General features: G+C 46.5%; 1 protein-coding gene across 1 annotated transcript in view; it reads left to right on the top strand.

Annotated features, from left to right (window-relative positions):
* Window positions 1-25404, top strand: part of LOC138259999 (solute carrier family 22 member 6-A-like) — a 697494-nt gene that overhangs the window by 198423 nt on the left and 473667 nt on the right. The window contains exon 3 of the mRNA XM_069208045.1: window positions 8213-8367. Coding sequence (XP_069064146.1) covers window positions 8213-8367 — 155 coding nt within the window. The remainder of the gene's footprint in view (window positions 1-8212; window positions 8368-25404) is intronic.

Genomic DNA, 25404 nt, shown 5'->3' with positions numbered 1-25404 from the left:
GTCCAGAGGTCCCTGATGGGCCGGGCTGGTCATCTGGGTCCAGGGAGACAGAGCTGCTGTCATCGCTGGGGGCCTCTTCTGGGGGTGGGATGGACATCTCTGGACCCTCCGTGGCGGTGTGGTGGCGTTCCGGTCCTGCAGGGGTATAAAGGTATGGTTATTTCTTCTGTGTGTGGCATTTCGTGTGATGGGTGGGTGTCCGTGTACCCAAGTGTAGGCATTCCCTTGTGGGGGCTTTTGTGAGGGTGGCTTGTGGGGGTGATGTGTGTGTGCAGTGGGCATGCTTTGGTGATGGGTGTCCATGCTTTGTGGTCGCATGCAGGGCTTGGTGTTGGGATGGCTGGGTTGTGATGGTGAGCCATTTGCAAGGAGTTGGTGTGATGGGGGTGGGGGTGAGGGTGGGGGTATGATTTGGCATGCAGGTGGGGTGGGGGTGGGAAGCAGTAGTGAAGATTTGACTTACCAGAGTCCATTCCTCCGCCTACTCCTGCGAGGCACTCAGGATGCAGGATGTGCAAGACTTCCTCCTCCCATGCTGTAAATTCTGGGGGAGTAGGTGGGGGTCCGCCGCCAGTCTTCTGCACCGCAATGTTGTGCCTTGATACCATGGAACGCACCTTCCCCCGTAGGTCGTTCCAGCGCTTCCTTATGTCATCCCGATTGCGTGGATGCTGTCCCACCGCGTTGACCCTGTCCACTATCCTTTGCCATAGCTCCATCTTCCTGGCAATTGTGGTGTGCTGCACCTGTGCCCCGAAGAGCTGGGGCTCTACACGGACTATTTCCTCCACCATGACCCTGAGTTCTGCGTCAGTGAACCTGGGGTGTCTTTGGGGTGCCATGGGGTGGTGTGGATGAGGTGTGGGGTGGCGTTTGTGGTGATGAGTGTGGTGCGTGTGGTGGTGTGTGGTGTTTGGTGCGTGGATTCTGTGTGGGTGATGGTGTTGTGTGCCTCTGTGTTGTGGGATTGTCTATTCTGTGCTCTCTCTCTAGCCTTCGTCAATAATTTCGGGTCGTAGGGGTTTGTGGGTGATGTGGGTGTGTGTTTTATATTGTGTTGGGTGTGTGGGAGTGGTGTTAGTATGTGTATCAGGTGTGTGTGTTTCAAACTGACCAATGTGGCTGAGTTTTCTATGTGTGTGTGTATTTTGACCGCGGCGGTGTGTACCGCCAATGGAATACCGCGTTTGAAAGAGCGCCGCGTGGATTTGTGGGTCGGAATGGTATGGGCGTATTTCTGTTGGCGTGACGGTGGAGGTTTGGTCATCGCCATTTTTTCGCTGACCTTTGGTGTGCCGGACTTTTGTGGATGTCCGGTTTTTGGCGGTTTGCAAGTTGCGGGTCAGAATGACCGTGGCGGTTTACCGTGGCCGCGGCGGTGTTATGGCGGTCTTCTGACCGGCGGTAAGCGCCTTTTACCGCCGAGGTCAGAATGACCCCCTTAATGAATCCTATATGCTGGACACTGATCAGTTCCTCTACCCATGTTTGTCTGATTAGATCCCAGCTGACAAGGTGGCCACCTACATGGCTGAAAGTTTGACAAAAAACCTCTTGAAAAAGAGGTACATAACCACATCAGGTAGGAGTGCCCTCGACCATTGTTGGCTGATAAGGACACCCTTACCCCGACAGTGATCCACGCATGGTAACCTTTCTTTCAAAATATATAAGTGATCCTAAAAAAAGGAATCACCTGATTCTGGTGTTCCTGCCAGGACAAACTGCTAGACCTGGCAGGTCCGTTAACTAAGATTATGGATATGGAGGAGAACGCCAAGGCTTCGGGTTCCTTGATTTCCCCCGAACTCCTCTTGGGATGGGCGCAGAGGGCTATACATTTTCTTGACAATACCAACTTCACCATATCCACAGAGTGGAGATGTTCCCTTTTAATTCAACGTGACACTAAGGTGAGGGACATGGCCACCTCTGAGGGGGGCCCAGTAGCTCAGGGGGACCTTTTGAGGAACTCAGCTGGTTTGTTGCCACGTTCACATCTCTAGACAAGGCCCAGCCCTCAATTTAGAAGATTTCACCCCTCTCAGGGTTTTCTCTGTGGTGGCCATGGAAGGGGATGCTCAGCTGGTCGCAGGCAGCAGCAGATCCCCTCTTGGTGTTCCAGAGGTAGACATCAGCAAGGAATCTCTCACGGTGCATGTAATCCCCATTTTCCTTGGTTTGGGGCAGACTTGTGCAGAACCTCCACAATTGGCAGTCCCTAACGTCAGCTGCTTGGCTTTTGCAAACAGTGCAGGGGTATCAGCTGGAATTTTGTGGCTGCTCGGTCCATGACAGGGCTCCTCCCCAGCTTTGGTTTTTCAAAGACGTAACCTCTTTAGTTAAAGCTGAGCTTCAGGAGCTGCTGTAGAAAGGGGCCATCATCCATACAACCCCTCATCCCTGGGAGGTGCCTCCATAACTAGTTTTTGGTGGACAAACAGGATGGTGGAAAGTGCCTAGTCATCAACCTCAGGAAGTTCAAAAAATGGGTGGTTTACCGTCATTTTAAAATGGATGGCATTCACTTTCTCCGCGATCTGCTCTTTCCCAATAACTGGCTGCTGCAGTTAGATCTGAAGGACGTCTATCTTACAGTCACTATATTTCCCCCTTATTGCCACTTCCTCCAGTTTCAATGGCACGGTGTCACCTGTGAGCTTGCAACCCTTCTCTTCGGGCTGTCTTTGGCAACGTGGTTGTTTTACCAAACTTTTCCAACTGGTGGTCATGGGCATCTGTCTCATTGTCTACCTGTTGATGAACCAAAACCAATAGAACCTGAGCTTCCATCTTCACTGGACAGTCTCCCTCTTCCAGAACTTAGGGTTTCTCATAAATGATCAGAAGTCAGTGCTAGTACTGACACAGTCCCTTGTGTTTTCGGGCTTTGTAGTCGACTCACTTCAAGCCACCCTCAGTCTCTCCTACAGGAAGATGTCCAAGATACTACATGAGCTTACTCAAGTCCTAGCCAATCAGGTAACTACTCTCCAGCATATTGCTCAAGTGGTTGGTATTCTCTCATTCTCTATCCGAGTGATTTTTCTCAGGGCCTCTGAACTGCCGTGCCCTTCAACGCCATAAAATATCCCACCTGCGGAAAGGTCCCACCTAATCTCAATCCATCCCTCTTTCCGAAAAGGCATGGGCAGAAATTTGCTCTTGGCTAGCGAACATGGAGGCTTGTAATGGTCATGCCATCATCGGATCCCAAAAGGACCTGATTATAGAGTGAGATGCCAGTGGAGTAGGCTAGTGCGCTTGCTGTGGGGGCTTGTCCACAGGTAGAAAATGGTCAGAACAAGAGAGTTCTCTTCGCATCAGTTGTTTCGAATTGCTGTCAAATGTTGGGTGAAGAATTGGGTCCAATGCTCTGTCCTCCTCAAGATGGACAAATGTAGCGGCAGTCTGCTACATCAATCACCTGGGGGGACGTGTTTTAGATGCTGGAGGATCTGTCCAGGAGCTTTTGGGAATACTGCCTAAATAAAAGAGTTTCGGTCACAGCTGAGAATCTGCCAGGCTCAGACAATCTAGTGGCGAATTGGCAGTCCAGGTATCTGAGGTATCTCAGTTTATGAGAAATTGACCACGTGATCTTTCAGCCATTGAATTATTGATGGGGCCCCTTCTCGGTCGATCATTTTGCATCTCATCTAGACAATCAACTGAACAGATATTTCAGGTGGAGATTGGATCCTTTGGCCCTAGCAAGGGACGCGTTTGGCAGAAGTGAGAGAAGGAGAAAGGTTACTCCTTTCCCACTTCACAATGATCATGAGGCTGTCAACTCAGGTGCCAACGGGGGGTTGTAGTGATCACCCCTCTTTGGAGATCGCTAATGTGGTTTCCAGTTCTGATGGAACTTTCCTGGGATTTCCCAATCTGTCTACCCCTGTTTCCTAATCTTCTCGGGGATCTGTCCTCCAATCCCCATCATCTAGTCCTGGAGGGTTCCCTGCACCTCATGAGATGGAGGATTACCGGGGACGCTGGCAATTTCCAGGCCTTTTGCTGCAGGCTGTGGACCTTCTCTCCAAGGCATAGGCAAGTAGCACAGTTAAAAAATAACAAATATCGATCAGCCTGGCCCGATGGATGGGTTGGTGTTGTCAACGAAACTCGGATCTCGTGGGGGCTTCCATTGTCCACATTCTGAACTTCCTAGCCTCCCTAATTGCTGAAGGTATGGTTTATAGAACGATGCATTTCTTTCGCTCAGTGTTATCTTCACCTTATGCCCCGATCGATGGTCACCCGATTGGGGAACACTCGTTGACCTGAAAAGTCCTTAGGGAGGTTTGTCTTTGTACACCCCGACTCCACGTTACTCATCCCTTTGGGATGTGAACATTTTGCTTAATCTTTTCATCTCCTGGCTGAGCAACCAACTCTTTTCTTGGAAGCAGTTATCAGCCAGGTTAGTATCTCTTTTATGTTTGCTCTCTTGCACTGTCCCTGATATCAGAGCGTTGGACTTTACTGGCAAAGATTTTACTCCAGAAGGAGTGACCTTTTAAGTTACTAGGAGGACCAAAATGGATTCCAAAATAATTTCATATCCGGCCTTTCCAGATTTCTCAAAATTATGTTGGGTTAAATGTTTGAAGACCTAAGAATCTCTGATGGAGGGGTTCCATGCCCCTGGGGAATGGTAGCTCTTCAGTGCCCTTACTGAACTTCACAAAGCTGTCTCTTCTCCTACCATAGCCAGGGGGATGAAGTGGGCGATGCAAGAGGCTGACATCGATACCCAATAGTTTGGAGCTCATTCCACCAGAGGAGCTATGGTCTCCAAAGGTTTTTTCATTGGGAGCTTGGTTGGAAGATATCATGAATGCAGGGGATTGGTCTTCAGACTCTGTCTTTAAGAGTTTTCACCTTAAACCACTTCATTCTATGGCATCTCTTTGAACAAGCACAATCCACGCCTCTGATCCTGACACAGAATCTAAAATCTTCAAGCTTTCGAAATGTAAAGTTTCAATTCTATTAAGAACATGGAGGCGAGGATTATCCCACCCGGGCTCATGGATCAACAATACCCCCTCTGCCCTGCCTCCCCGATTAAAGGATGCTTCAAATCATACCAAAGTAAATGTTTATGGGCATGCTTCTTACAAGCAAATGTCTGTAATGTTGTGATTTTGGTTACCTCATAGGAAATGATAAGGGCAAATAGGAATAAGGTTTGGCTTCCAGCTGCTCGTTGTTTGAAGAAAGAGGAAGGGAAGGTGCTAACGGTGACCTATAATGGACTATGGAGCACTCTGATTGGTTGCTTGGGTGATGAACTTTTGATTACTTTTTCACTGATGTTCATGGGAGTTGTGGTTGTTATTGATGTTTTGACATGGCTGCTATTTGAATAAAGGAGAAGAAGGAAACTATAATCCTTGCCTCTGTGTCCTTAACAATATTGAAACTCTCTGTTACTAAAGCTAGGCAATGTATATTCAGTCTCACATTCGAGTGCTTTCTAAATGATGAGAAAAATGTTTGTAACACTAAAGTGTAGTGATTGAGTGTACTTTTGACATGTAAAATGGACCTTCATACATTCCAGCAGAAGCACTGGAATATGATCAAGGGTACAGCCAAACATTATGCAGCAAGATGTTGAAATTAAAATACCCTTGTGTGCTGTGCCAAAGGGAATAACAATGAGTCAAATGAACGGGTTAGGGGCTGAAGCAAGCAAGCTACCGTTTTCAAGGAGGTGGACCAAAGCTCAGTCTGGGTTAATTGGACTCAAAAGGCCCGGCAATGGCTTTATGAGACCTAAAGCAAGCATTGGCAAAGTCAATAGGTCTCAGCAAACCAAGAGGGATAGACTTTGGCAATGTAAATGTATTGGTGTATCGCTCTGGGGCTATTTTTATTAATTTACAGAAATGCATTAACATTGCCAATGTCTATAGCTCTCAGATTGCCAAAACTTATTGGCTTTGACAATGTTTTTTTTTTCTTTTTCCTGATGTTTGTGATGCGAAAATGGTGGTAAGAGCTTGGGTGTTAGGCATGTGAGGTGAATGTACTGCCACAGAAAGAAAGCTTGGTCCCAAGTTGAAATAGAAAAGATACTTCAAAGGGAAATGGGCAAGCAGGCATGAGGGAGACTTTAGAAAGTGTGTACTTTGCACGCATCCGTCTTGGAATGGGCTGTGTTGTAACCTTAAAGAGGAAAGAAACACGACAAAATAAGAATTCACAACAACTAATAGTTGGCAATTTAATTAATATTAAAACCACCACCCAATACAATGATTTGCATATAGGGCTCAACAATGCAAAATTTTAGAAATGCTCTCAAGCAATAAAAGCCGTAAACCTTATGTGAAAGGAATCATCTTTGGCAATATGAATCCTTCTGTATAGGATGGTGCATGGCACGAGGAGTTTGAGGCTGTTCTTGCAAGAAGTAGTGATTACTGGTCGAAAAGGGACTCTTATTCTTATAAAGGCTACTGTCACTCTCTCAGAAGACTAAAACAGGTCAAGGATAATGTGAGCCAAAGCCATGAGTATTGATAGGGTACCTTATTTCGTTGTGTCGAAGGTAAGGATGACTCAAAGAGAGGGAGTCAATCAGGCATCACCTGGATATCTTCCTTTTCTGAGAAAGGCGTATTATTAGTTGTATGACTGGGATTAAAGCTGTGCTGATACTTGCAGGCATTTTTTCCCCACCTCATCGGGCCAACTAAGACACCATATTGGTGGGGGTGTAGTTGATGCCATCAGGAAGGGGCCTACATAAGGAGTACAGCTGTGCGGCCGCAGAAGAAACAGATTTGTTAATTGGTTTTAATTTAAGCTTATTATGCTTTCAAGTATATAACAGTCTATTTTTTTGTACTTCTTTTGTTTTTATAACTTGTTTTTACCTGAATAACAGTTGGGCCAAAGACTGTCTGGGAGGCACGCATTATCATGGCGAGCAGACCCTGAAGTGTGTGAAGTACTGCTGGTTCTGTAAGCAAAGAGACTGAGTTATTTTAGCCTTTGGATATACAGGGTGCTGCTGTTTGATTGTGATCGTTTTCGCAGAAGCTGTCAAGGGGCAGGACTTAAACCAAGGTGAGGAGGTGAACAGGATGGTTATTGCATGCGAGGCCTGAAAGAGAGACACCGGCCACCTGGCAGGAGAAAGCGTTCTGGAGTTCTCGCACTCTGAAACAACAAATACTTCTTGTGAAAGACTACCAACCTGGCAGGAGCTGACATTTTGGTGATAAGACAACGGTTGTTTTATGTGCATTAGCAGCACGTGCAAACATACAAGAACAGTAAACAGCAAGTGTGAAAACATATGTGCTCATGAAAAGGGCTGTTAGAGAAAGATAACAGTAGTGCCCAAACATTTCCCAAAATGGCTGATATGCATAAATGGTAGCACTTAGTCTCAGCTCTTGGGGAGGCCTTGAGATGGGAAGCGGATTGATGCATGCAAGTCATTCACAAATGAGGAGAAGGTATAATGGAGCGATGTGGGAGCCAGCAAATGACAAGCCAATGGGCGGGCTGTAGCCCACAAAGTAGATACAGCATGTCTCAGTTTGAGACAGCACATGCGTGCTGTCTAGAGCTGAGACTTAATGATGGTGGACTTTATGTCAAGAGACTACATACCTTTGCGAACCCCTACATGTGACCTGCCTGTGTTACAATACCTGTTAAGTGTTCACAAAACCTAGCGATTTGTGAGCATTATTTCAAACTACAGACCCCCTACAGAGCTACATTGGTTAAACCCAGAGCACCACAAACTAATTTGTCTCAATGTAAATGTATAGTAGAAGTGTACATTTCCAGTTTTCTGTAAGGCACTTAATGCTTGTTTGTTGCTTCCTATTTTATTATGTAAGAGAATTGTGGTACACCTAGGTTAAATGCTCAAGTTCACTCAGAGTTGTAAAAAGGAGAAGCAGGGATGTGAATTCAGGATTTTTGTTTCATAGTCAACAATGTACCCATTAGATCACATCTTCTCTATTGAGAGGTGTTATCTGAATGTGGTGCTTCAGAAGATTATAAAATGTTGCTGCAGAAGTTCATAAGCACATGAACAGAGATAGGATCACCCATATCTAAACCAGAAGAATACTATTGCACCTATAAATACAGCATTCCACACAGATCCCAAAAGGCCTAGCGCATCATGGTCCGCTGTCCACAAACACTTTTTTTGTGTTCATTGCCTCTACAGATATGGGCGGCGTGCTCTTCTCATCTGGTCCTACTTGCAAATGGCGGTGGCCGGGTCTAGTGCTGCTTTCTCTCCAAATTACATCTCCTATTGCATCTTCCGCTTTCTAACTGGAATGGCATTGTCTGGGATTATTCTGAACTGCGTATGTCTAAGTAAGTGACAGTGATGTGCTTGAGTAATATGGGTTTAAGGTAAGGAACTAAACGGAAGAGATGTGTAGCTACCAACATCTTCCACAGTAGAATTCCAATGATTTAACACCATTGTTAATAAACATTTTAAGGTTGTTAAATTGTAGATTAATACTCATAAGTACAAAATGATTGATAATGTAACTAGAGTAATAGAAGACAAAGGTAAAAATAATGTGTCATTTATTATATAAATTCTGGGCATATTAAGGGACTTGCCTTGGGATGTGTGGAGGATAAATGTTTGCTTGATTAGTCAACAGCATCTATATGCATATACAAAAGCTGAACTTTCCATGTCCTCTGTGAAGAAAAACTGGAATACAGTTTTGGAAAAGTGTGTTCATCACCTAGGGCCTCATTTAGACTAATGTGGGTAAGATGCTTTATGGCTTGTGTGGCCTTCCAGATCTAATTCTAAAGTTGGTCACTGTGTCAACAGGCTATTCCCCCAAAGTGGATCTCACCCCATTGTGAGTGTGTCCACCATGCCATGGTGGATCTATTACTACATACCCTCAAAGAAGGGGTATGTGTTTTTGGAGGAAAAACTAAATTAATGTCTCAGATGCAGATGAGAGCTTCTTCCCAGTGCATGACATACAATTGTGCAATTTTCTATAGAGGGCTGCTCATTTTTCATATTGAAACAGGCAGGAAATGTGCCAGTGGGAATAGTATAATAATGGACCCCCTAAACTAGGAAACTCTTCCTACACCATGTCGACCAATTGCATCATTGTCAAAAATCCTTTTCTGATAGTCAAGCTGACGGTGCTCCACCATTCATCAAAACGTATTTTTGTCACCTTTATTAGAGTTGTGGAAACCTAGACTTGAACAGTCAAGAAATCTGATTACTGTTCACTTCTAATGGAGGCCCTTGTTAGACCCCATTCACTGTGAAATTTCCTGCAGGTTCTGGCCACATCAACCTTATCACAGGTGAAAAGCACCCCGGCAACCCTGGCAAAACCTTACTGAACAAAATCCAAGTTAGCAGTTTCCTGGACCTCCCAAGCAACCCTGTTCTCGTGCCCACCCCTCTAGCAATATGTGCCCCAATCCTGTCACTGAGGGAGCATAGTCCCACAAAAAATTGCCCAAAAAAGCAACTCCCCAAACTTCCCAGTAATAGTAACCCATGATAAACCCTTCTCAATTAATTCCAGCATGAGTTGAATCACATCCTCAGCCAGCAAACAACCCTCCTCCCTGCCCTGCTCTCCTGACACCAGAAATTCTACCCAAACCTGACTGTAAGTTCTCTGTGTCGACTCTGCGATGGACCCTACCACCAGCTGTAACATCCTGTGTTGCCTACTGACCACAACTTCTTCAGCATGGCCGTCACGTCTCAGTTGGCACCCTTGGCCAACCCACGGAAACCCCCCCCCGCCAACTGTGACTGAGACAAAACATCTACAATGTCATTGTCCACTCCAGGCTCATGTTGTGCCCAGAAAGAAATGTAGTACAGCAAGCAACCCAACACAAAAACAGTAATTTCAGAACTTGTGCATCCCCTGGTGACTGCCTGTTGACATTCTGTACTATGGACATTTTGTCCACCCTAAACAACACCCTCCTGTACACCAGCTCCTCCCATCACAAAGTGAGTGCTACCAACAATAGGAACAGCTCCAAGAAAGCTATGCTCCTGCCTCTCCACTGTTCCAGCCACAACTCCACAAACCCCCTGCCCTGCCAATACACTCTGAAATCCAGAACACCTGCTGCATCTGAAAATATCTGTAGGCCCCATTCCAAGTTCTCCTGTCGTGTTAACGGGATCCCACTGAAGGAAAAAGCAACAAATCTGAAGTTCTCCTTTATCCCCTACTGATAGCCTCACATGATGATGAGGCAGCGACAGACCTGAGTGAGCTAGCCCCAATCTCCTACAAAGGTTCCATCCCCCCTGACCACCCTACATGCAAAATTTAGGTGACCCAGAAAAACCTGAATCTCCCTCACCTTCACTTTTTCCCTCTCCATCATACACATCATCAATTTGAGCATTGTCTTTTATATCTCCTGTGGTAACTGCACCTCCTACATTGGGAATCTATTTTGGTGCCAAAGGAAGTCAACACCGTTCCTGGGCCACCGTCTTCTCTGGTACTAATGGAAACTCAAGCTCACCCATGAGCACCTGGAATCTTACCAGCAGCTGTTAGCAGTGCACCAAGCCGGGTGCTCCCACAAAAAATAAATCATCCAAATAGTGTGTCACTGACTGATGACCTGTTTGCCATGTGAACAAGCACTGTGGAAAACTTGCCTCAGCCACACAATCATAAAACCAACCAGTACTCCAACTTGTTCAAATTATATTGGAGTATGAGCCTTTTGTCCTAAATCCCTGTGCTCCCCTCCCACCCCATTTGCCGCAGGCCTGCCGCTGCTGCTGATGTGACCCCCCCTGCTAAAATGTGGCTGCCACTGCCAGGAGCTCTGTCCTTTGTACCCGCAGCCCGCGCCAAAACAATGGACAAGGGCAAGCCTGTCTGAACACTTGGAGCACTTGTGGCAAAACTTACAGTACTCCAGCATGCACATCCCTTTATTGAGATCCCAGCAGGTGCCCCCTGACTCTGTCTGGCCTAGCTATGCAATGCCCACCCCTCCCCAGGTGGGGGATCCCTGAAAGGACAATACACAGTCTGCAAACCACTCACTGTAAATATCATTTTCCCCAACTCCACACCCCCCATGGCGTGTTGCCAAAGATCAGACTCCAGCTCCCTCCACTTTGCCTCTGGATCCCGCGCCAGGTGTGCCCTGATTTCCTCATCATACTGTACCTACGCATTCCCACCACCTGTAATTTGAGCCTTCCGGATCACGTCCATGAACTTAAAAATGGCCATGCAGCGCACCAGAAACTTCTCACAATAAACGCTGACATAAAATATGAATGCTGCAGTCCAATTTTCAATTGTGAGGGGCAAGCTTGTATTCTTCCTCCTTTGACCCATCCTTGGAGTGCACCTCCCTGTGTAGGAGTTTTAGCATCTCCACATGTTCTCCTTTCCAATTTTTTTCTTTTGTGGTCAACATCAAATGAAGTCCCAATGGTTTTATGACCTCCATGTAGGGTAGCTTCTTCATCCTGAGCTCCTTGCTGTCCAGCGCTTCCTTTTCTTCGTTTTTTCACCCTCAACCCTCCCCACTGCTTGCACCTTTGTCCCCACTTTCTTCTGGAACCTATTTGGACCCTTGCTCACCCTTTATGCCATCCGTACCCAGCCTACATCCATTACATACCTCCCTTTCCACAGCCGCTCCCCCGTCCCCCTGTGATCTCCCCCAACATGCCCGTGGATACCATCCTTAGACCACCACCGCTTGTCTTGCCCTTACCTGGCTCTAGGGTCAGTGCCCATATTGCTACTTGCTGCCTCACCAGGGGTGTCTGCACCTTCAACGCCCTTCTCCGTTCTGTATTTTCCTGTAACACACCTGACAAGACATTAGTTGCACCCCCTTGACCATACCCCTGCCAACTCCATCACCCCTTCTTCCCAAACCTCACCTTCCTCCAGGCTTTCAACATCATAATCCACCAGTGTGGCCCCTAGCGGGTCCTCCATCCTGGCCCAACTAGGGCCTGCACGCAGTTTCCTTTCATAACCTGAAACATGAACTGGAGCTGTGGGCCAACAATTGCGCCTGGGGGGGTAATTAATCCTTCCATGCTGTTCTGCCAACACCCTCTGCTTGTCCTGCCCATCAGGAAAAACTAGAGGCCGTCCAAGACCTTCTAGTTGGTGGGGCCGAAGAGTTCATTCCAGACCTTATTCTGTTTGCCACGTACAGGTCCATCAATGATGTCTGGCGAACTGTACTGGGCCCAGCCATCACTTCACCTTGATGCTCTTGAGCCGCCACTAGCTCTATTGAGTCCAGAAACCTGTGCCGCTCCTTTACCTGTGGGAAAAAACAAGTCTGGTGTACTGGCTCCCTGCACCTGGTGCCCCTGATTTCTGGCCTCTGCTGAGCCCCAAGACAATTTGCCAACTCCTGATGTTGCACGCTTGCCTTCCCCTGCACCCCAACCCACCCCTCTACCTCCCAAACTCCACTGCACCTTGTTCCTAATTAATGCCCTCCCTTCTTGCCCCCTCCTGAACCCTCCCTTCTGTCTCTTCTTCATCCCAGCTCCACTCTAACATGGCTGCTACAGTAGTGGTCGCGGGCCTCCCCCACCTCTCATGCTTCTCCCACAGGAGCCCTGCCATCTCCAGGGCCTCTCCATACCTGTATTTCCCCCAATTCATGCTACCTCTGCTGTTCCCATTGCCAGATGGGTCTGCTCTTCCTATGTCCTCTGCCTGCCCTTGCATAATATTTCCACGAGCAGGCGGTTCCCCACAATCCACCCAATATGTTCTCATTTCCAAATCTCCCATTTGTCCCTGCACCTTGCTGTTGTGCTGCATATCCCTCGACTCTGTGAATTCCGCCGACCTTCTTGCCAAACCTGCCTCTTTTATATTCCACCGGCCTTGCGGGAGGGTCTACAGACACCGCCGGCTTCCTTTCTGACCCTCTGCTCCATAAACGTGCCTGGTGCATGGTGCGGCCACTTCACTTGTCTCCTCAGCACAGGGCGCTGACGCACTACCTGGCACTCCTGCCCTGGCGCCCAAGCCTCTATGCCCAGTCACTACACTCCCACAACCTTCGACACCCCCTGGGGCCTGCCCTGTGCGGACAGGCAGTGCAGCTCCACCTGCCACCACTAAAGACGCTCCTCTTTGTTGCGCACCACGAAGAGCCACTCCCCTGGCCATCCCTTGTTGCAGCTTGCCCTTTAGGTGGCAGTAAGCATGCGTCCACACCAGCGGCCATGTGGGCAGAAGCCCGATGACTTGGGCATGCCGTCCCCACTACTGTCTCACTGCCAACCACGAAGTCAAGTCACCTGGCTTCCTTGAGGAGCTGCATCGTCTCAGCCACTTTACTTTCGACCTCTACCATGGGCTCAGGAAAGTGCTGAGCATCACTTTAAATTCAACAGTGTTTGCACTGCAAAGCTAACCAGACGTCATGCAAGACTAACACCTATACTTGAAAGAATGCCAATAAGGATGTCTCCCTGCAACAAGTCACCAGGTCCCCTGAACCTTATATGGTGACAGGGAGCCCAATTGAAACCCCTATGTACTCCTTGGGCTACAATGGGCTATTGCTGTATCCCAATACAAAATGGCAGTTCTGGACTGTGCCACCCTCCAAATCTGCCTGTGGTGCACACCTCCCTGTGGTCGGCTTCCCTCCAAACTCCCCATAGCATGTGCTTGTAGATCTCTGTGCCATCATCAAACCTGCCTCAGAGCTGCCCTACTCCTTTGTTCCAGGTGTGTTTTATTCATTTTTTCTAGTCAAGAGGTCTCCACTGGGCCAAAAACCAACAGTGTGGAAAAAAACACAAAGCCTCTCTTTTCCAGGAGACTGAACCTCATAATCGCTCCATGACGTCATCATTCATTTGATGCAAAATATTATGAAATTATCATGGACCCATCATTCAGCACAGGACGATAACTACTGACACAGCCTGGGGGGCGCACCTACAATACAGGCAGCATTTTCTTTACAATTTCCCGAATGCATGTTGTAGTAGATCCATCATGAGTACTGTGTTCCCAGAGTATAACATTACATTCGTGTCTACCAACACTCTGAAATCCTGAACAAAGATTATATTTTGCTTGACCTGTCGCATCCTTTGCAATTGCACACCACAGCAATTGCTTACTTTAGTTTTATAAAAGAAGAGAGCTTCCAAGTTCATCAAAGGAAATACTGTAAATATAAAGAGAAGATAGTGTAGCAGAAGTACTTGCTTGAAGGTGCCTTATCGTGCATGCTAATGTTCAGGGATAAGGAACGACTTCAAGCTCCACAGTAAATGTGAACCTAGCTTAGAGGTTGTGAGTTTCCATATTAAAAGTTGGAAGATATGTTCTGGTGTGTTGTGTTATGTTAATAAGGAGTTTCTTAGAGAAGCAGGGAGCTCCTCTTAGAAGATGACCGTGTCTTTCTTGCAAGTTGTTTCGAAAAGAATGCATTTGCTAGGAAAGGAGGTCCATGTCTGCAGAAGGCGCAAGACCTTGAATTTAACTCAAAGCGTTATCCTGTGGAAGGCATTCGGTACAGGAGAAGTGTGACCACATCGTGGTGCTTTGAATAACGACTTGATGACAGAGAATACATTTTTTCAAAAGGGAAACTATATAGGGTCTGTTGTCAAGAAAGGATTTTGATTCCTAAAGGTAGGTTTCACGGAACCTCCATTTAGCTAAAATAAAACACTACAATACTGCGAGAAGAGAAATATCAATGAGAAGATAATAGTGAATAGGCCACTGACCTCAACACCAACTAAAGACTAAACACGAATTAAATGCAAAAAAAGAAGTGTAAAGTTTGCCTTGGCTATATTAAGCAGCTCAGTGGCTCGTGTTTAAAAGAATATTAAGAAACGTAGATCGCACACTGGCAAAAGCAACATGCCTCTCAAACAATGGCTTTGACAATGCGTTTTGAATGTCACTGGAGAGCCGCATTCAATATAGAAAATATCCTATGCTAATGGAAGGATTAACTTGAATTTTGTTTAGCAATTATTTGTACAATAAACAGTGTTCCGAAAAAATAACTGTCGCACTAAGAACAAAAAAACAGTTTTCCTATAGTATGACTTTTGAACAAACTAACAAATGTATTGGCAAATAAAGGAAACACAGGTGAAACCCACAGTGTAAGTAATATATGCATCATTGGGCATGGCGAAAGTATTGTGTATGACCTTTACAGCCTATCCAACACGATGACGTGTCTGAAGCACAATGGACTGAGGGTATCTAAGTGAAGTCATTTAAGAATACGGTGCACATGCCTTCTGAGCAGAAGTCAAGCACTGAAGCGCTGTTTTTTTCAAATATCAGCGCAGTGCTGTAGAGAAAGATCGTACACTAAACCGTATTGTTACCCATATACAAAAACGCAAGTTTCAGGTAATGTGATTCAGTTTTGGCTCCTTTTACAGCAGTGCTGTGATATGGTAAGGAAGACTTTCCTACAAGACGGCTATGCAAGAGTGAACATGTACTACTCAGTGCTTAATTTATAAATAACAAGGTGTCGGTAGTCAAAGTTCTCTTCTTAAGCACGCGCCTGCTGCAATTAAATGTGGGAACATGGAATACTGAGGCAGTGTAATCCTGAAGCCATCTCGGGCCTCTTCAATCCATATAAAGCCACTCACTGCCCCTTCAGCTCACTTTTGCAGCTTTCTGCTTTCTCCCATTGTGACACTTTTTCGTTTTTCTTTTCCTCCGTCTTTCCCATGTGTGTCTTTTGCTCGCAGCAAATGCTTGAGGCAGAAGAATAAGCCCCGGCCCTCAACAATAAGTGCCGGCGCTCAGCACCGGAAAAAACAAGTGCAAATCAAGCACTGGTACTACTATGGCTTCAGAGCAGCACTACTGTTTAGAGCCCATGAGGCAATGCAGATTCTAAAACCTGAACAGTATGGAATGGTGTATGGGTATGTGGATATTCTGAGGTTACTTACTCAAGAGTCGGATAAACCCTGGTACTAAGTAGCTGCCATTGATCAAAACTGTCACTGGTGTTTCTAATGCTCCAGACCAGTCGGTTACTTCACAGTTCCAAATTCATTCCACGAAGATAGTGACAGCCTTCATGTACATCACACTCTAACAATTTTGTGTCCTATCCGTGTGCATCTGTGGCAGCTATCTTGGAAAAAGTTTTAAAACATTACTGTCGGAAGGGTCACACCAAACTTTTTGACTACCTCTTCCTCTTTTTCTGACCTCGTTTTTGTTGGCTTTAGGACTCTGAGCACATTACCATTACTAACCAGTGCTAAAGTTAATGTGCTCCCTCTCCTCTAAACATGGTAACACTGGCTCATATTGTGAGAAAACTGGACTGATTGCAGAACCCCCCTAACGTTTTGCCTCAATTTTTCACATTTTTCCTGGTGTTTTCATGACTCTGATGGTGCCCTGGGTACTGCTAACCAGTCCCAAGGCCTGTGGTCTGTGTCAAATGAGTATGCTAATTAGGCTAATTATAATTGGCTATGTCAACCTACCCATAAGTCCCTAGTCTATGGTAGAGCAGGTAGGTTTAGGGACCCTAGCATAGGTGGTGCACCCATAGGTGCACTGCTGAGATGCCGGGTCATTTTAAAGGCAGGTCTGCCTTGCTGGCTGCTTTTAAATTAGTTACCTGCAAATTCGACTTTGGAAGTAAAAGTACTTCCAAGGTCTTAAACTACCTTATTTTTACATATAAGTCACCCCTAGGGTGTGTTGTAGGTTCCCCCAGGGTTGGATGCAGTGTAACTATAAGCAGGGACCTTATAAAATATGTTTTATAAGCCCTGGTGAGGAAAAATAGCCAAAATCGTTTTTCCCTCATTGTAGTGAATAGGCTCCATAGGCTAAAATAGGGAGACTTTATTTTAATTAATAAAGTCTCTAAAGGAGCTAGATATGGCAAGTTTGGTCTCCAGCTGATTGTTGTAATAAATGCAAAAACTTGTCATTGTTGTATCTAATATAACTAGTTCGGGGAAAACCTTTTAGAACTCTTCTTAAAAGTTACCAGTTTCCGCTGTGTAGCGCACTTCTCTGTTTGGCCAGCCTCTGGGATCCTGGCCAGGCTGCTTTGATGAGGTGTGAAGTGGCCCGGGCTGAGCACAAAGGAAGTTCCTGGGGGAGAAGATCTGGTGAAACAGGATGGGGGGAGAGCAGTCAAATTGGACTTCAAAGGAGAGAAGGGCATTTGGAACAGCTCAGGACCTCCCCCATTTCCTGTAAACCCAGGCAACCAGGTGCCCTCTTGATTAGATTAGGCGAGGGCAGGGCAGGAGAAGGGTGTGTTAAGGATTTTTGCCTACACCAGTGGGTGGGCTCAGCCAGACCTAACCTTCAAAATTCAGCTTCAGCCATTTTGGACTTTTGAAGAATGTTTCTCTCTGGGATTGATTTTTGCCACAATTCCCATGAAGTGGTCATCCAGGGGTTAGTGGACTGCCTGTGATTGGACAGTTGCCCCCCCCCCCCTGATTTTTACCCCAGGAGCAAGGATAAACGTGGCAGCGCTGCACCCACACCTCATATATCTACAAGGAACAACATTAGAAGAAGAAGGACTGCCCTGCTGGACCGCCTGACCTGTACCTGGACACTGCACTCTGAAGGACTGCACCAGCTGCACGCTTGGGCTTCACCACTAAAAGGACTTTGCCCATCTTCAACTGGTTCAAGAAGGGACTCCCTGCTTGCTACAGTTGAAAAATAGCTAACCAGAGACCCCTGCATCAAAACCTGAAGGAACTGACCAGCTGACCAGTGACTGGTGGTCATTTGTGGATTTGAACCAGGTGGATTCTGGGAGTTGGAGTCCTAACCCCTCAATGAACAATTCAGAGCTTCTGGAACCTTCGGGTGAGTTGTGGACTCCTAGAGGACCTACAAAGACCTTCTGGAAGAAGATCCAGAAGTTTGGAGGACTTTTGGAAAAAAGCTCTATAAAGGGACCGACCCACCGTGTTGAGTCAAGCCGGCTTACCTCAACTGCGACCCTGTCTGACTTGCAGGTTTGTCCTGCTGAAAAACTCCAAAGCCCCAGACTTACAGGATTTCAACAGGGGCTCCTGGAAAGGTGATTCAATGACCTCCTATTAAAATTGGCTTGCTGTGGAGGGTCAACCCCCTTCGGAAGGAAAAAGCTCCAAAAAAGTGACAAAATCCGAAAGTAAAAAGTTTAAAAGATTTCAGTCCAGAAAAATCGTCTAAGTACGAAGGTAGAACTTTTCACGGAAGTCTCCTGTGATGCGTATCCAAAGAGGGCTCCAGGGAGTTTGGATCGGATTGGTGACTTTGTCCAGCAGAAGAAAATCTTCAAGATGAATACTAAGTCTGAAGGTAAACTTTTGACCGAGGCCTCCCGCTTGCTGTAGCCGAGCAGGGCGCCATTGTGGTTGACCTCAAACTTTGACTTTGCCCTATTCTAGTGCAACCTGATAACCAGAGTGACGTTTTTAGCGCCGGATTTGAGTCATTTTTTATGCAAATCCGGCACAAACTAAACTCCATATTTATATTTTGGTGCTAGACATGTCTAGCGCTAAAATATTGGAGTTAACAATTTTTGCATGCGGAAAACTACCTTGCGTAAATGAGATGAAAGGTAGGCATTCCCGGGAAAAAAATGCCTCAAAGGCCCTAGCGCCTTATTCTCCTCCTGTGAAAAAATAACGCACAGGAGGAGGTGGGCCTTAAATAATGGCGCTAAGCCTGCATAGCGTCATTATTTAACACCTGGGTATGGGTAGGCGTAAGGGGACCCGGAGGCAGATTTCCGTGTCTGAGACCATGGAAATTACCCACAGGTGCCCTTCCCTGTCCCCACGGACACCCCCACCCAACCCAACCCACATCAGGTGGTCACCCACGGATGGGGTACCCATCCGAAGGTTAGTCCGCGTAGGTAATTTTTTTTTTCTATCCTACGCCGCTCGGGGTCCCTGACTTGGGGCCCCCTGCATGGCGGTGGCCCAAATGGCCATGCCCTGGGGTCGATGTCTTTACTAAGGCAGGAGCCATGTCCATGGAGGTTGTGCGCCAGAAAATGGTGCTACACTGCTTAGAGGCAATTTTTTCACCTCTAAAGAGTGTAGCGCCATAATTTGGCACACAAGCCCCAGTTCCTCCTACGCCTCCCAGACCCTGTTTACGTCCTTTCAAAGGACGCTAACAGGGCCTTAGCGCCGTCTAGCGCCTATAGGAAAGTACCATCTTGCCTGGCATGTTACCCACCATTTTTACATGTATGTCAGTTTGTTTTTGCCTGTCTCACTGGGATCCTGCTAGCCAGGACTCCGGTGCTCATAGTTTGTGGCCTGAATGTGTTTACCTGTGTAGTGACTAACTCTGTCACTGACACTCTGCTAATCAGAACCTCAGTGCTTATGCTCTCTCTGCCTTTACATTTGTCACTATAGGCTAGTGACCACTTTTACCAATTTCAATTGGCACACTGGAACACCCTTATAATTCCTTAGTATATGGTACCTTGGTACCCAGGGTATTGGAGTTCCAGGAGATCCCTATGGGCTGCAGCATTTCTTTAGCCACCCATAGGGAGCTCAGACAAACTTTTACACAGGACTGCCCCTGCAGCCTGAGTGAAAAAACGCACAAGTTATTTCACAGCCATTTTCACTGCACTTAAGTAACTTATAAGTCACCTATATGTCTAACCTTCAGTTGCTGAAGGTTAGGTGCAAAATTACTAAGTGTGCGGGCACTCTTGCATTAGCAAAGGAGCCCCCTCATAGTTCAGGGCCATTTCCCCAGATTTTGTAAGTGGGGGTACACCGTTACAGGTGTGCACTACATGTAGGTCAATACCTATATGTAGCCTCACAATGGTAACTCGGAATATGGCCACGTAACATGTCTAAGATCATGGAATTGTTCTCCCATGCCAAATCTGGTATTGGGGTGCCAATTCCATGCACCCCCGGAGCTCCACTATGTACCCCTGGGTACTGCCAAACAAGCTCTCTGGGGTTTTCTCTGCAGCTACTGCTGCTGCCACCTCCCAGACATGGTTCTGCCCTACTGGGGTCTGGGCAGCCCAGTCCCAGGAAGGCAGAACAACGAATGTCCTCTGAGACAGGGTGTTACACCCTCTCCCTTTTGAAATAGGTGTTAAAGACTGGGGAGGGGTAGCCTCTTCCAGCCTCTGGAAATGCTTTGAAGGGCACAGATGGTGCACTCCTTGCATAAGCCAGTCTACACCAGTTTAGGGAACCTTCAGTCCCTGCTCTTGTGCGAAACTGGACAAAGGAAAGGGGAGTGACCACACCCCTGTCCATCACCAACCCAGGGGTGGTGCCCAGAGCTCCTCCAGTGTGTCCCAGACCTCTGCCATCTTAGATCAGGAGGCGTGAGGGCACTCTGGGGGCCTCTGAGTGGCCAGTGCCAGCAGGTGACTTCAGAAACCCCTCCTGATAGGTGCTTCCCTGACTAAGTGGCCAATCCTCCTCTGAGAACTATTTAGGGTCTCTCCTGTGGGCTTTTCCTCAGATAACGACTTGCAAGAATTCACCAGAGTTCCTCTGCACCTCTCTCTTTGACTTCTGCCAAGGATCGACCGTTGACTGGTCCAGGATGCCTGTAAAACTGCAACAAAGTAGCAAGAAGACTACCAGTGACATTGTAGCGCCTAATCCTGCCAGCTTTCTTGACTGTTTCCTGGTGGTGCATGCTTTGGGGGCTGCCTGCCTTCATCCTGCACTAGAAGCCACAAAGAAATCTCCTGTGAGTCGCCAGAATCTTCCCCCTGCTCCCTCAGGTACCAAACTTCAGTGTCACTGGTACTCTGAGACCCCTCTCATCCTGACGAGCATGGACCCTGGAACACAGGTGGTGGACCCCAGTGACCCAGACTGGCCAGTGGTACAACAGTCCAACTTTGGAGGTGGTAAGTCCTTGCCTCACCTCTCCAGGCAGTAATCCTGTTGCCCATGTGAACTGAAGCTGCAAGGGCTTCTGAGCACATTCCCATGAAATCATTCATGCACCGCCAAGCCTCCTTCCCCAGCACTCTGTCCCGCGATGCTCAGCTCCCTGAGTTGATCTCCGGCTTTGTGGGACCCTCTTTAGCAGTGTTGAGACAACTGCAGTGTTCAGACTTCTTGAACCTGTGTTCAAGGACTTCTGTGGGTGCTATCTTTTTGTGCATGGGCTCTCTACGTTGCTGAGGGCCCCCTTTGTCTCCTCTCCCAAGTGGCGACATCCTGGTCCTTCCTGGGCCCGGGCAACACCCTTTTTCTTCAGCTGCGACTCTTGCAGCTAGCAAGGCTTGTTTGCAGTATTTTGCCAAGGAAACAACTCTGCATCCTCCAGCACTCCGTGGGACATCTTCTGCAGAAGTTCCTAGCACCTTTCTTTGTTGCAGAATCTTCAGCTTCTTCCATCCGGAGGCAGCCATTTTGCACCTTCATCCGGGGTTTGGTGGGCTCCTGCCCCACCGGACACTTTCTCGACTCTTGGACTTGGTCCCCTTCCTTTGCAGGTCCTCAGGTCCAGGAATCCGTCTTCAGTGCTTTGCTGTCTGTTGTGGTCTTTGCAAAATCCTCTATCACGACTTTAGTGTGTTTCTGGGGAAACAGTAGTACTTTACTCCTACTTTCCAGGGTCTGGAGGTGGGGTACCTTGGACACCCTTATTGTTTTCTTACACTCCCAGCGACCTTCTACACACTACACTAGCCTAGGGGTCCAACTGTGGTTCGCATTCCACTTTCTTAATTTATTGTTTGTGTTGCCCCTAGGCCTATTGCATCCTATTGTATTCTACAGTGTTTGCACTATTTTCTAACTGTTTTACTTACCCGATTTGGTTTGTGTGTATATTTTGTGTATTTTGCATACCTCCTAAGGGAGTATATCCTCTGAGATATTTTTGGCACATAGTCACTAAAATAAAGTACCTTTATTTTTAGTAACCCTGAGTATTTTGTATCTTACGATATAGTACCTAGATGATGTAAGTGGTATAGTGGGAGCTTTGTTCCCTCCCAATTCAGCCTAAGCTGCTCTTCTATAGCTACCTCTATCAGCCTAAGTAGCTAGAATACTACTAATCTACTAATAAGGGATAACTGGACCTGGCACAAGGTATAAGTACCATTGGTACTCACTATAAGCCAGGCCAGCCTCCTACAGCGACATTCCTTAAATATGGCACCGGGCCGGTGAATGGCGCTAGCTGGCACTATACTTTTTGCCGCAAACCTGTGCTAACGCAGGTTTGCGGCAAAAAGTTCAAATCAGCCCCCTTAGTTTGTAAGCACTAAAAACATTGATTCTTTGAAAAATCATATCTCCAGTTCCCCCTATCTGATTTTAATTGTTTTGGTGTAATTTTAAAGATAAAAATATATTCTATTGTCATAAATTAGTGTTGGATTTTTATTGTGTTTTGTGTTTTACTTATTTACTGTTTTGTGATTTTTTAATGCTTTACACATCTGTCTCCTAAGTTAAGCCTTATTGCTCTTTGCCAAGCTACCAAGGGTTGAGCTGGGTTTAATTTATTGAGACCAAATTGGACCTAAGTGGGCGTTAGTGGCCTAGTGCTAGTCGTAGGTACTTACCTGCCTTTACCAATAATTCACTTTCCAACACAAATCCAATTGGCATATTTAATTTACTCATATGTCCCTAGTACAATGCACTACATGCGCACAGGGAATGTAAATTAAATGCTTCTAGTGGGCCTGCAACACTGATTGTACCACCCATATAAGTAGCCACTTGACCATGTCACAGACCTCCCATTTTCAGAGCATGTGTGTGGTGTTTTAGACTGCTAAGGTCGATCTGGCAGGATAAACCTCTTGACAAACCTAAAACCTCCCTTTGAAACATAGGTCACCCCTGAGGTAGACCCTATATGACCCACATGACAGGTTGCAATGTAATGAAATGTCAGGACATGTTCTTTTAAGTATTACATGCCCTGGCCGTGAACAACTCCCAAATTCATTTTTCACTACTGCAAGGCCTTCTCTCCCATAGAATAACAGTGGGATTACCTTTTTACATCTTATAAATATTAATTCCCAATCTGGAAGTGATACATTTGTCAGGTTTCATGTCTCTGAACTCACAGTTTAAAATTACAACTTATGGTGAATTCAGATTTTAAATTGCAGTTCTGAAAATGCCGCCTTTAGAACGTTGGCATTTTCTTACTTTAGCCATTTGGTGCCAACCGCCTGTCTCCAATGCACCTCTGGGGGACAGCTGGGCTTGTGCATTCCCTCTAGAAAACCACCTATAAAGGATGCTTAGTTATGACTGATAGGCCATCTGAATCCTGATGGGCCATCCTGGGCAGGATAGGTTGGAGGGGCTGACACTTGCACCTGAAAGAGCAGTGTCCTGCCACTCACAAAGAGCAGCATAACCCCTGTAGTGATTCTGGAGCCAGGGCAGAAAGGTGGAGCCTATGTGCACTTCAAAGACCCTTCTTTGAAGTCTCCTTCATTTCAAAGGCACAACTGGGCATAAGTACTTGGCCTCTGACACCACCAACTCAGTACACATCTGGACCTGAGAAGAACTGTGCCAGGAAGGAGGACTGCTGTGCTCCTACAAGGACTGCCACTCTGGACTGCTGCTCTGGAAGGACTGCTTTTCTGCTGTGGTGCCCTGCTGCCTGCTCCCCTCTGCCTTGCTGAGGAAGGATTGGACTCATCTATTTGAACCCAGGGTGACTTCATAGGCTTGCTGGCTTGGCTCCTGTTCTTCTGAAGTCTCAGGGACACAAAAGACCTCCACCACACGTGCACAGCTCCTGGACCCATCTTCAACAAGCTCCTGACCCCCAAGAAGCGCCTTCCATTCCTGGGACTTTAAAAGTGTTTTTGTGGCTACTTGAAATCAAGCCTTTGGGCTCTTTATGACCGTGAATGGGCCAGCTCGCACCTGAACCACGCCACTCATGTGAAGAATCAGCACGAGCCACTGGAAGTTTGTCTCTTCACACAGCAAGCATTCACCACTCATGAACACGAGGATCCAATTTGCCAGTCTACAAAGCCTTTCTGACTCTTCGTGCCCACGGACCACCGCCAGCGACTCTCTCCTTGCTCATGGTGAACATTTTCCACGCAAATGTGAATTTGTTCAACTGTGAGAAGGTAAAACTTCAGCAGGACTTACCTGGGACTGTATCTGACCCACGCTCCATTACAGTGGGTCAGAACATTTGGATTTACTCCAGTCTAACACAACCAATTACTCCTAATTGGTGCTTTATGCTTTTAAGCATTATATTGAAGTTTTTTCTTTAAAAGTTCGTATTTTGATTTCTATTCATTTGATTTTTGTTGTTTTGGCCTTGTTCTACTCATAAAAGTAAGCTCTATTTGTCTAACCAGGCATGGTGTCTTTTTGTGTGGTGTTTTGACTGTTTTATGTTTGAAGTGTTGCACAAATACTTTACACATTGCGTCTTAATTGAGCCGGACAGGTCTGTGTCAAGCTATCAGAGGGTGAGCACAGTAAACTTTTACTGTGTATCTGACTTCCCCTGACTAGGATTGTGGTTCCTGCTTGAACAGGGTGCATACCTCTGCCAATCATAAACCTATGTTTTAAGAATTACAAGATGCATTGAGAGATGGCTGTTTTGGATGAGTGCACATCTGCTCCGGCCATCTTTATATACATTTTGGTTCATTTTAATACATCCTGTTCAACAATGGTAACTATGGACACACACTTCAACAGTAGCGCTCTTTGAAAGTAACTTGTTACAATGAAACAAAACTTAGTGAAACTCTGCATTTCTGGAAGAATGCCAAACTTATAAAAGGTTTCTCTAACAGGGATTGGAAGCCTGCTGAAGTACCGGTCCTGGCCACGGATGTATTTTAAGCAAGAACTGGGCCTTCATCAAATGCCTTATCTCTGAGGTGGCTACATGCTAAAACAGGTCAGCAACGTTTACCTCAAAAGAAGGCACTATCTTATCGTAATACCTATAGAGTTCCAGCAGCTAATCTTTTCCAGCCCAACTTTAAAATATCAAGCCAGAGCACGACATTGAAAGAATCCATATGAAGTATATCTAACCAGATTGATCTGATCACATAGGCAAACTGATTCGACCAGACAGAAACCCATAACTCTAGGAGTCACATTTGATTGTATCCTCCAGCTATTGTACTGAAGGATCCTGATCTACTGATAATATAGAGGTGGACTGCTGTGAACCCAATACTTGTCACAGGAACCGGTTTTCTTATAATTGATGTAGGCTGCTATCAGTATAAATCAATGGCCAGCCCCACCTACAGCCTTCATCACACTCTTTGTTTCATACATTTTTTGTCGGTTTGCTGCCCCCCAAACTCCTATTGGGT

The sequence above is a fragment of the Pleurodeles waltl genome, chromosome 9, assembly GCF_031143425.1.
Source record: "Pleurodeles waltl isolate 20211129_DDA chromosome 9, aPleWal1.hap1.20221129, whole genome shotgun sequence".
NCBI classification, from domain to species: domain Eukaryota; kingdom Metazoa; phylum Chordata; class Amphibia; order Caudata; family Salamandridae; genus Pleurodeles; species Pleurodeles waltl.
Note: the sequence above shows the minus strand (reverse complement) of the source record. Positions and strands in the feature narration are given on the sequence as shown.